At 31.0% G+C, this 13,192-nt stretch overlaps 1 protein-coding gene and 1 long non-coding RNA gene across 4 annotated transcripts in view; one reads left to right on the forward strand and one right to left on the reverse strand.

Annotated features, from left to right (window-relative positions):
• FAM172A (family with sequence similarity 172 member A) overlaps positions 1-13,192 on the reverse strand; it is a 501,056-nt gene that overhangs the window by 272,609 nt on the left and 215,255 nt on the right. For all 3 annotated transcript variants that reach the window (XM_031967600.1, XM_031967592.1, XM_031967603.1), the window contains one exon: positions 5,255-5,473. In XM_031967600.1, coding sequence (XP_031823460.1) covers positions 5,255-5,473 — 219 coding nt within the window. The remainder of the gene's footprint in view (positions 1-5,254; positions 5,474-13,192) is intronic.
• The window catches only part of LOC116423452, a 22,202-nt gene continuing 12,221 nt past the window's right edge, over positions 3,212-13,192 (forward strand). The window contains exon 1 of the long non-coding RNA XR_004234069.1: positions 3,212-3,286. This is a non-coding gene — a long non-coding RNA (uncharacterized LOC116423452). The remainder of the gene's footprint in view (positions 3,287-13,192) is intronic.

Here is a 13,192-nt window from a genome sequence, read left to right on the forward strand (position 1 = left end):
ATAGGTGAGACTTAGAAAACTAAGATTAAAATATATTTTTATCCAAACTTAAAAGTTGTACATATTTGTTGAAAAAAACAGAAAGACTACAATTCTGTTAGTTTCAAATATTACTTGTTGATATGCCATGTTGCATGAAATAACTCACATGATGACTATTTTACTTAAAGAACACTTGAGCAGAATTTATTTTTTTAAAAATCTGACTAACTCTTTCAAAATTGAAACAAAATTTGAAACAATTATATTAATGTAACAGAGATAAACATGCACTAGTTAAGCTGATGGTCTTATATAATTTGATAATATACCTATAAGATTTGGAATGAGAAACAAAGGTGAAATTTTACATTTGGACTATAGTGGCAAATTTAATTTTGGGGGAAAGCAAAACCCAGTATGAACACCAGCAGCCCCTGGTGGTCTAAAGAAAAAAACACCAAAGTAGTATATGTAATCATGGGAGGGGTAAGGGGTAGGAGGTGGGGATGGAAATGTTTTTAAAAAGAATATATGTACATATTTAGCCATTTGACTCAGTTCTCCACCCAACACATTAAAAAACAGATGCTTTAAAAATGATCTGTTGGCAATATGCTTGTTAAAATTTTATCAGTTGGAATATTAAAATTCATTATGAATTAATTAACACATTATATAAAAATAATTTTTTCATCATTTTATAAAATAATATTACCAGGAATGACTAACATTGAGAATTTTGTATATCTTTATTTGTGTTGTTGAAAAAGAAACTAAATTTATAAGATTACTATGAAATTGATGACATTTTCTGTCTTCACTCTTGAATTCAGTTGGCAGATGTTTTCAAGAACAAAAAATTCTGTCTTATTACAAAACATATTAAGAAGGCTTTCCTGCCAGGCATGTTTGACATGATGTTTATTGCCTAGACCAAATCAATCCCCTTAATAAGCTATAATATATTCCAGCAAATACATTATTTCATAGTTAAGTAAAGTTACAGCAGAAAATAATCAGTACTTTGATCTTTCTAGCTTTGTTCTTCATGTATCAAAATGTAGTACACAATCTGTTACTCATATCTGATATTCATTTGGTACATAAAACAAAATTATACTTTTGTAACCTTAATGTTTCAAATTTTTATTTTGTACTTTTTCCTGGTGCTTTGCTATGCTAAATATTTGCAATTATTTGTAAAAAAGGAAAATTTTTCTTTAAACAGAGAATATTACATATTTTAATATACTAAGAAAACAAAATGGTCAAAAACGGGAGAAAAACTAGAAAAACATGGAATTATAGCTGCAGAAAACTCAAAAAGTTGTCTAATCCAACCTCACTACTTTATAGATGAGGAAACTGAGGCCCAGAGAGTTGAAACAACTTGCCCAAGATGATTACAGTTAATAAATGGCAATTTGAGTCTAGTTCTTCTAAACATGAGTAATAAAAACAAGATGTCATTATTAAATATGCACTATGTTGAAAATCTCCTGATAATCTCTTCTTAAATATGGGTCAACTATTATTCATATGGGACTTTTCTACTCTCTCCTTCCCAATTTTGAATTCTCTACCAATCCAAATGGATATTTTATCTTTTATTTTTTTAATGTCCCAATCTTATTAAAGGTTGATAGAATAAATAAATGGATACCAATGGTACAGCAAGTAAATATTAGTGTACTATCTATGTAGTTTCTCTAGTGTTGGTTATTTTTAAAAGATATATTTCTTTTTAAGTGATGAGCCATATGTGAATAATGTCAAAAATCCAAATGAATGCTTAAAGTCCAGAAGAAAACTAGCATCTACATAGCAATTGTGTATTAGCAAATAGGCTAATTTTAAATACCAACAACTAATTAAAACATATTTATTGAGTGCCTATTGCATGAAAGCCTCTGTCAGTAAAATAAAATAGTAGTAGAAATATTCCTTGCTTTTAAGCATCCCACAAAAGCCCTACGCAAATTAAGAATACAGGACAAGATATAGACACATGACAAGTTAAATAAGTATGAAACAACAATACAAGAGACGTTACAAGACAAATGATGAACTATCATAATAAACAGTATGGACAATAAGTTCCATAAGTTCAAAAAAAGAAGAATCACTATGAGTTTCCTTGGTCAGAGAAGACTTCAGAGACAAGGTGGGGCCAAAATTGGTCCTTAAAATATAGGAAAGATTTCTTAAAGTGAAGAGGAAAAGAAGATACTTGCTTGTGCAACAATATATGAATGAGGGAAAATACAAGAAATATTTAGAAGACAAGCCAGTTTGACTACAACAGAACGTTCACATAGAGAAGTATAATAGAAGAAAGCAGTGATCTATTTTCATTCAGAAATTAGTGTTGTGTTGACAACAAATTTTACAAAGTTCATTAAAAAACAAATGCTACTCCTCTATCTTTATTCATTCATCTGAACAATAAGCAGATTAACTAAATTGTGAAAAGTTTCTTGAGAAAGATACTAAAATACTAAGTGATTATTATTTTTCTTTAATTATAAGAGTCAGCATTTTAAAAATCAAAATTAAATCACAATGGATTGACTGAAGAGTACATTCAAATAATCTCCCTGTGCTGAAGTTTTACTATTGATAAATTATTTCAGAACTCTTTTAAAGAGCTGATATCTGGGAACAAGACTAACACCTGAGATCTTCATAAGATATCTTTATAGTTTAAGAAAAATATCTGTCTCATGATATTCTTGAAATACCATGAAATACTGAAAATGCTGAAAAATGCAATAAGACTTTTGAAATTCTGTCTCTGTGTGTTTGTGTATATATACACCAATGCATATGTAGTTATATGTATATATAGGTATCCTCAAGATTTAAAAAAAAAAACTTTTTAGTTTTGAATATGCTCTCAAAGTTGTAAAACACTCCTCTTTTACTAGAATGGATACAATATCACAATACACTAGAAACAGCAAATTCTAAATGAATCCTAGTGACCTATAAGATGAATGCATCAAACATTGAGCAATTCACCTCATCTCGCATTGAAAGGATAAAACCTCACTATCTGGCAATATTCTGAAGAGCATATCCATCTCTGTTCCTTTGCAAATTTCTCTGAGGTTTTTAAGTGAAAAGATGTGAAATACAAAATACTATTGTATATCTAAGAGTGTGAGTGATGCACATAGGATTTTAATTTACATGATCTATTTTTGTCTTTCACTGTTTCCTGAGGAAGAAGAGCTACTTTGTAGAAGAAATGGAATACCACAGAATAACAAGGAGAAAAGGTTGAAAGATGCAATACAAGAAGGTAAAAAAGAATGATAGAAAAGTAAGAAAAAAGAACATATAGAACAGATGAAAGAATTAAAGGGGGAAAAGATAAGGAGGAAATAGAAATATGCTTAAAATTCATTTTAGTGTTAAATTCAGGAAAAATTAAAAACGGGAATAAATGAAACATGTGAAATACAGAATAAAGAAAGTGCACATGTACAAGAGAACAAAAGGGGAAAATGGAGCCAAGATAAAGAGAAGATAGAAAAGAAGAAATAAGACCTAGAGAATTAGATTTCAGAAACAGATCCTTAAATTGTACATGTTAAAAACAAACACAAAAAGCCCAAGGAAGCAAAAAATACATAATTCAACACATAGAAAGTTTCATTTCTTGTTTTCATTTCAAAATGTTAAATCAATACTACTAATGTTACATGAATTTTAAAATATTTTAAATTCATTTCTAGAAAGTCCAAGCAAAAAATGATTAAATTTTTTATTTTACGATATCACAAAATGTTAAAGAGACATGAGAAGTTCATATAATCTAGAAGATGAGAAAATGGCATTATGAACTCAGAAAAGTTTTTGTTAGACAAGAGTTGATCTGACTAAATTAGGAAAAGAAGAAATGTTATTTGATCTAAAAATCTGTTAATTTTTGATGTTTTCAAATACTGATAAGGGTTCATGTGACACTAAATATGTGCATGCTTTTTTCCCCTCTCTCTTTGGCTTTACAAGCTATATGGGGAAACTTGAGGCTCTTGAAGGACTTTCTGCTTTGGACTGACTTAAAGCGTTATGAATCTGAGAACCTCCTTCCTTATTTGATTGCAATCCTAATTTACTCAGTAAACTGACATGTGGGTAAATGCTGTATACTTTTTTTTTGAGTGAAAATTCCACAAAGGGAAGGTATAATCTGTGAGGGAAAATAGTTTTCATTTTTTTCTCAAAAGTAGCATAAGGTATGTTTATATTTAATTTTTGTAATTTCTAAACCAAGCCAAATTGTAGGATGTGATACATTATCACTACAACACAGTACAAATAAGAAAGGTAATTATTCTACTCTTTAAACATCTCCAAATATTTCATCAGAAGAATAAATCCATTTTGTTTTGCTTCCTCTTTGGTATGTCTGACAAGCTTTAACTTTATTCTTAAATTAAACTTCCATCCACCTTCTATAATAAGAACTAAATTGAATGAATTGTCTCAAATTCAAAATCCACAGTATGTATATCAAGCAGAATATGTCAAAGTACAAATAAAATTGCTTGTGCCCCCTGCAGAATTAGAAATCCTCTGGAAGCACTATTCTAAGGATCTCATGCTGCTAGCATTACCAAGTGCAAAGGTTCATTGAGTAAGAAAAGAGCAAGGGACAGAGTTCCCTCATTATACCATTCCTGAACTATTCTAACTTAAATATTTATTAAGATATTAATAAACCTCACTCTCTTCATCTGCCTTCAGAAGTTAAGCAAAGATACAATGAATGGCTGCTCCCATGAAAATAACATTACCTGATAAAACTGCTACCACACAAGATGAACATTGATATATGGCATAGTACATTATTAATTCAGCAGGTAATACATTTTTTACAATTATTAGATGATCCATATTCTCTCTAATGGACAACAGAATGACATAGTATTTTAAAAGGCATGGCAGATTGTAAAATTGTCTTTCAAAGTTTTCCATATGAATATCACGATAACATTGTTTTAAAGGATTTCCCACAAATGAGACCCTGACCCAAAAGAAAACATACTTTTGTTTGAAGCTTACATGAAATGACACATGGATTTGAAATGATGCATTTGGGAACTTTATCAAAGTTATGTTGTGACTGGGAAATTTAAAAACTCTTAAGAAGTTGATGCTTCCCAGAAGTAAACTGCTGAAAAAGCCAAGTACTTCATGTGAAAAAAAATTGGAAAAAAATTATATATCAAGTAACGAAGGAAAATATAGTCATTTGACTTACTCTAATATATAATGGCACCATCTCTTTTTCTTTCTGAGGGTTACGATACTTTTCATAAAAATCACGCCGCTTCTTTGCTTCTTTGAAGGTTTTATCTTTTCTTTCACGTTTTTCTGCTGGCTCATCTGAACCATCAGAAGATAAATGCACTTGTGATTTGGTCTTTTCCACTTCAATATAGTTTTCATTGGGATTGAGTACTATTACTCCATATCCTTCCTGTTGTAAAAAGAAAGAGAAAAAATGTAATCTTAAAAATATTTCCAATTTTAAAAAGTATTAACATTCTATACTAAGTAAATTCAAAGACATATTTCATAAATTATTATATTATAATTAGGACAATAGTTTTTTTCTTTTGACCATCTGAATTTCATTAATATACTGTGATAAAGATAGCATAGGTAAATAAGCAAATGTTATATATAACAGAAGGAGAGAGAGAGAGAGAGAGAGAGAGAAATATGACATGAAGGTTGTTAATTTAAACCAAAAGGTTTTATTCTAGTCTTCTGAAGAAAAATAATCTTTGGGAACACTGACAAGCACCAACCACACTTAAACTTTCAAAGTGTCCTTACTATTTAGAAGACATGCTATGAGAAAAATAAACAAGATGGTATGGAGTTCCACAGCTTTCATGTTGAATTAAATGAGTTTTCTTTCCTTTCATCCACATTTATGTTTTGTTTTGTTGTCTTTGGATACTGACAAAGAAAAAAAAATGGAAGAAAAATGTATCCAATATTCTATGCATTAATGATCACATAATGAGTAGAAGTTATCCATTGTCCATCTTTTGCAACTGATTTGTCTATTCAATGTCAGGAAGTTAGACAAATCATTTGTACAAATTAAAACTTTTTAAAAAATGTATTACTGTAGTATATAGAAATTACTTTTTTATTCTGAAATTTTTGTTTTCAAGTCATTATCATAATTTTTAAAATTGAGGACTAATAACCACTAAACATTTAATATTTCAAAGATAGAAAAAATATTAGTTAAGTTGTTAATAAAGGTTAAATTTACATGTACAATTTTCCATTTGGGGACTGGGGATCTTTGACTATTGGGGGACTGGAGGAATTGATCCATTTTTGAAAGCTTTAAACATTTTGAACTTAATAAAGCAAAAATGGAAAAAAACCCAAAAAGTTAGCACTACTAACTCCTGAATAACATTTGCTAAAGGACATTTTGAAAGTATTATGTAGCTTTCTTTTTCTAACTAATACTCTAGCACATTGAAAGGAATTGTGATATTCACAATATTCATACATTTATAAAACTCAACATGATCATAGGAAAATAGGAACTTTATTATAATACAAAGAGAATCAACTTCCAGATAATTAAATTTAAATAGAGTTTCATGTCTACCCCAAAAATACAACCCATCTATTTTAAAAATTCATGCTCTAGGACCTTAACAATTCCTCTAAGACCTTAACTGAATTTTAAATGTCATATTTTTTATCCAACTGATGATCAGAGGCTGATCAGAACCCACACTACTGATAGCACCACTAAAAATAAATCAATATTATCACGGTGTCAGTATTATTACTTTGTAAAGTATGTTGCTATTGTACTTGGTTGACTTTTTTCAAGTTATTTTAAATAACACAAAACTGTATTGGGGCTATTTTTCTTTTCATTCAATCAATGTATTTTTAAATCACCTTGACTTCGAGGAGAGGAGGGTACACATTGGGAGGTGTCTGAGAAGTATGGGTATAAAAATATAGGTTTCAAAGGATTCTTAATTCTACTCTAGAAGACTTGAGTGTAAATACAGAACTTTTTAAAAAAGAGATTTGAAAATCATTTATTCAATGCACACAAAATTGATTGATTTAACAGGGATATACTTATTCAACATATATCCTTTTAAGATCATATGATCTCTTAGAATTCTTAGTCAAAAGCCCCTTTTATGAAAGGCTTGCAAAATATTCTTAGGCAGAAATAAATGCTTCATTTTTATTTAAACATCTCAAACACAAAGCATATGAGAAGATTTTTTAAAAAAATTCCTATCTACCTAGCTGGTAAGCCAAAGCTATACCAACAAAAGATACTTTATTCGGTCTTGCTTTATTCTAATCTGTATAGCTATTCAAAAGTCTTGTAGTACATTGTGATCACTGTCAGGTAGACAGATTGTCACTTGGTGATTTTCTACAGTTGGACACACTTGACTAGTTATCAAAATCACATTTGAAGGAAGTTCCTACCCCTCTTCCTTGTGCCTCTTACAACTTTTCACGCCCTTCTCAAATTTCTGCTATAACTTCCCCTCCCACCAAAACTAAGTTAAAGGACGCTGTTGCACTCTGCTAAACAGGGTGAAATAGAGGCATTCAATACACTGTCTCTGAAGTAAGGAACATAGTCAAAAAAGGTCACCATAGGCCAAAAAGAAAATTGCCTCCTTACTAGATTTTGTACCATGAGTAAGTGGTCTCCTGTCATGTTCCTTCCCTGCCCTCTTCTCTCAGCTGAATTGAACTTTTCTTTAAACACATGCTTTAGAATCTAGCTATCCCAAACTGGGATCTTGAGAGGGATGGAGACAGAGACAGAGAGAGAGAGAGAAAGAGAGAGAGAGAGAGAGAGAGAGAGAGAGAGAGAGAGAGAGAGAGAGAGAGAGAGAGAGAGAGAGAGAGAAGAAAAGAAATCAGAAAATTTCAAATCTAAAAAACACTTCAGGGACCTGAAACATTTCCAACTAAAGGTAACATAAATTTTAATAAACTTGTAAAAGCTTACTTAATAATTGAATTCCAATTTTAAAAACTCAGAACAAATGAAAAATATTTCAAAAATGACAAATGTCATGCTATCTGAAATCCATACAGTCAGTAAAAGAAAGTGATTCTATGATGGAAGTGGGAGGGGAACATGATTTGAAGATACACATTTACAAATTTTTTTTGGAATCCCTGAGTAATACAAAGTGAAACATTATTTTGTCTATTACAGTTTTACATGCATCATGAAATCTGAACCTTTACATGTGTAGTCTAAAAAAGATACACATAAATCATCAAAGAAGTAGAATTTGTCTAAGTTATTGATTATGTAACAGAAAATTACATGACTCATTTGTCCAATGTTATAAGGACACAATGTCAATTTTTCACTGAGGTTTCAACAGATGAAAAATGATTCTATTTTTAAAATCACTACTATGTAAATCAATTAAAGGATTTTTATCAATTAGAAGGGAAACATAAAATTTCTTCTTTGTAACACCTGGATTTCATAGAAAACGGCTTCTTATTTTAAACGTATCAGACTTTTAGATAAAACAAATCCAAGCAAAAATCATCTTGAATATTTATCCAAGGGCATTTTTTCCAACCATCTCACAGAATCATTGTGTTCCCAACTTTCAAAAAAGATTTACAGGAATTCCAATCACTACATAAAGAAATTAATTTTGTTTATTTTTATCCTTTTTTGTTATTCCAAGTATTCCAAATAATAAGTGAATAAAAATGATCCTTCATTTTTAATAAAAGCTATCACATGCTACTTCAATTATATCCTGATAAAACCGAAAAAGCAAGGAAACAATTACATATCACTACTTTAACCCTATCTTACTGCTCTAAATGGTACAGAAACATACATACATATGACACTAAACATATGACACTAAAAGTTTGCCCTTCTCTTCATTACATTCTTGAAATAGTTAACATTTCTGAAAGGTTTCAGTATCTCTATATGTGATACCAATTTTGCTATAATGTAGCATTAGAAAGGATTACTGAAAGACTATGGAGAATAAATAAATATTCATATGACAATTATGCACAGAAAAAATCTCAATCATTAAAAATGACAATGTGGCATAAAATATTATTAATTAGATCACATGAAATGTTTCAATAAAGATGAAGCAAGCAACTTCTTAAATTGTCCTTTCTTTTTCAGTATTTCAATGAAGAAATAGAAAAAAGGCAAACACCCATCAACTGTGAAGTGCTTTAAAACTACTCTATAAACAGGGGCTTCAAATAAATAATAATATTCTAAAACTTTCCATAACTACTTGCAAAAATTAGCATTTTTGCTTATATCTAAGCTCTTAAAACCATGCATTTATACTTAATCCCTCCTTAAAAAGAATAACTTTCTTGTCAAATGAAAAGTTAGGTTATTTCAAATGCACTTGGAAATTTATTCTTCAATCTTTAAAAAGATATAATATAGTTTGCAATTTGATTTATCCAAGCCAATTTCCAGAGGCAAAACTGATGCACATTATAGTTAACTAATTCTATGTTTTCTTATGGCAAATCTAGGAGGGAAACACTAGGACAGATAATGATAAAAGCATGCTTTATCCCTTAATTCATCCCATCAAACTTACTAATAATGATAGTGTTACATTCAGACCAGTGTTTGCAAGGCTAAATCTCTAGACTCTTAAATACTACCTCAAGTTTTATTTCTAACCATTGCATTTCATTCATTACAAATACTTTCTTTCATTTAGATTGCTAACTTGGGATTCCAAGTCATTTTTATTTTTAAGTTTTATAAATATATTTGCTAATAATAGTTCATTTATCATTCAATCAGAAAATGATGCCTAAGGTTGGAATGGCCTCAAGTAGACAGGTGGTGATGAGCACAATGAACTAAAGAAGAACCTTGATATCTGAATCAAATAGATGCAGAAGTGCCCTCCTCACAAAGATGAGCAGATAGATAATTAAGAGGTGCCTGACCAAAAAGCAAGATAGTCTCACCATAAAGCCTTACACTAGATGTTAGAAATTGAAGATTAACACAAGTTAATTTTGCTTGTTAGTCACTAGTTGTAAGCTCAATGGAAATCTAGGATAGTCAAAGCAAATTCTGTATCTTTTCAAATCTCATGTGGTTGGCTAAATGAATGATGAGCTGAAAGTACTCAGCCCTGCATATTAATCTACCAACATGGTATGCCATATGTGACCAGAGAGGTCAGAGGCTAAAGTGGGATCCCTTGACCTATGTAACCATCTATTGGCCTTCAAGGAAGGAGCTAAAAAGAGATGATTTTCCTGTGCTTTATCAGCCAAATTTTTCCAAGTTCAACATGCTATCTTAGACTGTTTGCGGCAAGATCACAGTTAATCCCCCAGGGAAATGAAGCCCAGAGTGTTCTGATCTGTAAACTAAATCTGCCCATGGTTAAAATGGACAAACTACTGTCCATTCATCTTTCTGAAAGATGTATGTTCTGTTTATTTCCCATCTTTATCATAAGAAGGGGATGCATATGTCACTGTTGCAACATCCTAGGTGCAACAGTGAGATGAGGTCATGACAACCAATCAGAAGTCACTAGTGAAGCGTTAAAGTAAACATAGCTGTTTGAACTGCAGCTCTGCTTGAAAAATGCCCCCTCCAATTTTCTCAAGACGTGACCTGAGACTGAAATGTCTGTTGACTCAGTTTTGCATTTCCACCCAAATGTGCATTTTGGTAACAACAATCTGATAATACTTTTGTTAAAACTTTCATCCCAGTTCTGCTTCTCTTGGTAGCTTCCCAGACATAAGGGCTATGATTGAATATGTAAAAATGCTGCTGTTACAGACAAACATACATTGTCCCACTGAGTTCCCAACATCAAATAGCTCCTCAAGTTAGTCAAGAAAAGAAAACATGCCACAAAAAGTTTTCAGAGGACCACCTGTTGTCTATTATTTTTACATAGCACTTACTCATAAATCATAACACAGGGTAATTAATCAAGCTGTCAAAGAGAAGGTCAGAGGTTATATGGTAGAGTCAGAAGGTCATGCATGGGCTGATAGAGGTCAGGGTCACACTGCATTCCTCATTATCAAGTTGGGATGAGAGAGAGACGGCCCAAGCAGACAAAAGTGAAAGCAGATGGAGAAGTGAGTGGACAGAAAAAAAGAAAATTTCACAAACAAAAAGAAAAGAGAAAGAAGACTGTCAGCTGCCTTCAAGAAAAGAACAGAAGAGCAAAGAAATACACTGAAATGTGCTCAAAGGGCCTCAGGAAAATAAAGAAACTACAATTTTATTAAATAAATTCAACATAAATATTTCGGGTTTTTAAAATCAACGCACACTAAGCAATATTAGAAAATTGGTGAATTTGGTGCCACTGTACCTTTTCAAATCAGTAAATTTAAGATAAATTAGCTTAAGGTAAACAGTTACTTGAATAAAGGGTAATTTACATAAAAAAATTTATACTAAAAGGTTCCTTTTCTTTCAGAAATAGTGTGGGATTACAACATATGGATAAATATAAGTCTTCTCTCATTGCACAGATAATGTTCACTAAGCAAGACACCAAAATATTCACAAATACAAAAGCATCATAAAAATCCTTTTGAATAACACAATAGTTATAAAATATTCTATCATTACACTGGCCTGAATTAGATGCAGAATACTGTGCAAAATTAGCTGTCACCCTTTCCTCAAAATCTTTGTTAATCTCATTTTGAATGTTTGCAGCTTTATCAACACATGCATCAATGTCAGTTCCTTGGTTACTGAACCGCTGTAGTTGGAAGAAGATATAATTAAAATGTTTTGGCACAGAAAAGGTGAAATTGTATCTTACCCTGTTCCCTTAGGAGTCTGTAAAACACGTAAAATATATTGACAAACACACACCTTTGTTTCTAGTCCTGACATTCCAGGTCACCCAAGTGCTAGTTATTGCAAAACATTCACTTTACACTTGCCCATACTGTCACCTGCTGTGTTACTAACTTTTCAAATGTATTAGAACATTCAATTTTTAAAATACCACTATGTCATGTTCTAATAAAGAAAATGAGTCACAAAAACTTCACCTCATCTTTCACTAATCATATATTTATAACCAGATCCAGCAGTAAATTTTTTATTTGATTTTGGTTTTTGCTCATTGCTAACTTGGTTTTAATATCATAATAATAAATAGATTATTAATTATGCAAAATGTACAGACAAAAATAAGGTATTCTAAAGTGTCTTAGTTTAAATTCTTTACTTTTAGCTTAAGAAAGAGGAACACACATATGGACAAATGGAAGTGCAATGGAGAAGCAACAAGTTGTAGCTGTTTCCCTGTCAATTACAGATCAAGATTCCTAAGTAAAAGCAAGATAACATACAACTAGATACACATCTTTACTATATAATCCCAAAACTTGAGCTTGGATAAAGAGCAAAAAAGATTGCATTTCTGGATGGTCATAAGTAGAGAGTACCTAATTTTTTTTAAGAGTAAATATTTTGTTTTAAATACTCCTAAGTGCAAAGAATTTCTAATTTAATACAAAAGGTTATAGTTTATTAGAGTGACTTCATAAGCTATGTTTCTTACTCAAAGTCTGCATTCTAGCATCATACACAATATTGGACAACCTTTTCATCTTATATGGCAATGAAGCAGCAGATATCTTAGGATACACTGTCATATGTCTATGGGATTAAAAGCTACTTTTTCAAATTAAAGAAATCTACTAGTATACCAAACTGTACATGTTTCTTTATCTGGAAACTATACCAGCTTATTTCTTCCTCAATTTTCTTAAAAGACGAGATTCTAAGTATTTAAATCATAATTTTTCCAAACATAGTTAGTTAGCAACTTGAATGTATTCAGTTCTCTTGGTGTTTCTAGAGATCATTTCTTAGGACAAGGACATACTGAAGAATGGGCTGTTAAGCTCAAGACTCCCTTCATTTCATGGCATTTTCATGCATTAAAGAATTTCAAAGTATAATTAAGTACAAATTCCTCAATAGGTCTGTATATAACCCTTTTTAATCTGTAGATAAGGGAGATAAAGAGGAATCAAGTGAGAGTGGCAAAGATAGGACACAGACTATGTTTATGAATGGTTTCTAAAAACAATCTTGAAGCAATCCAGTCTTCCAAAGAAATCTAATACTAAG

Source organism: Sarcophilus harrisii, chromosome 1 (genome assembly GCF_902635505.1).
Source record: "Sarcophilus harrisii chromosome 1, mSarHar1.11, whole genome shotgun sequence".
Classification (NCBI taxonomy): Eukaryota; Metazoa; Chordata; class Mammalia; order Dasyuromorphia; family Dasyuridae; genus Sarcophilus; species Sarcophilus harrisii.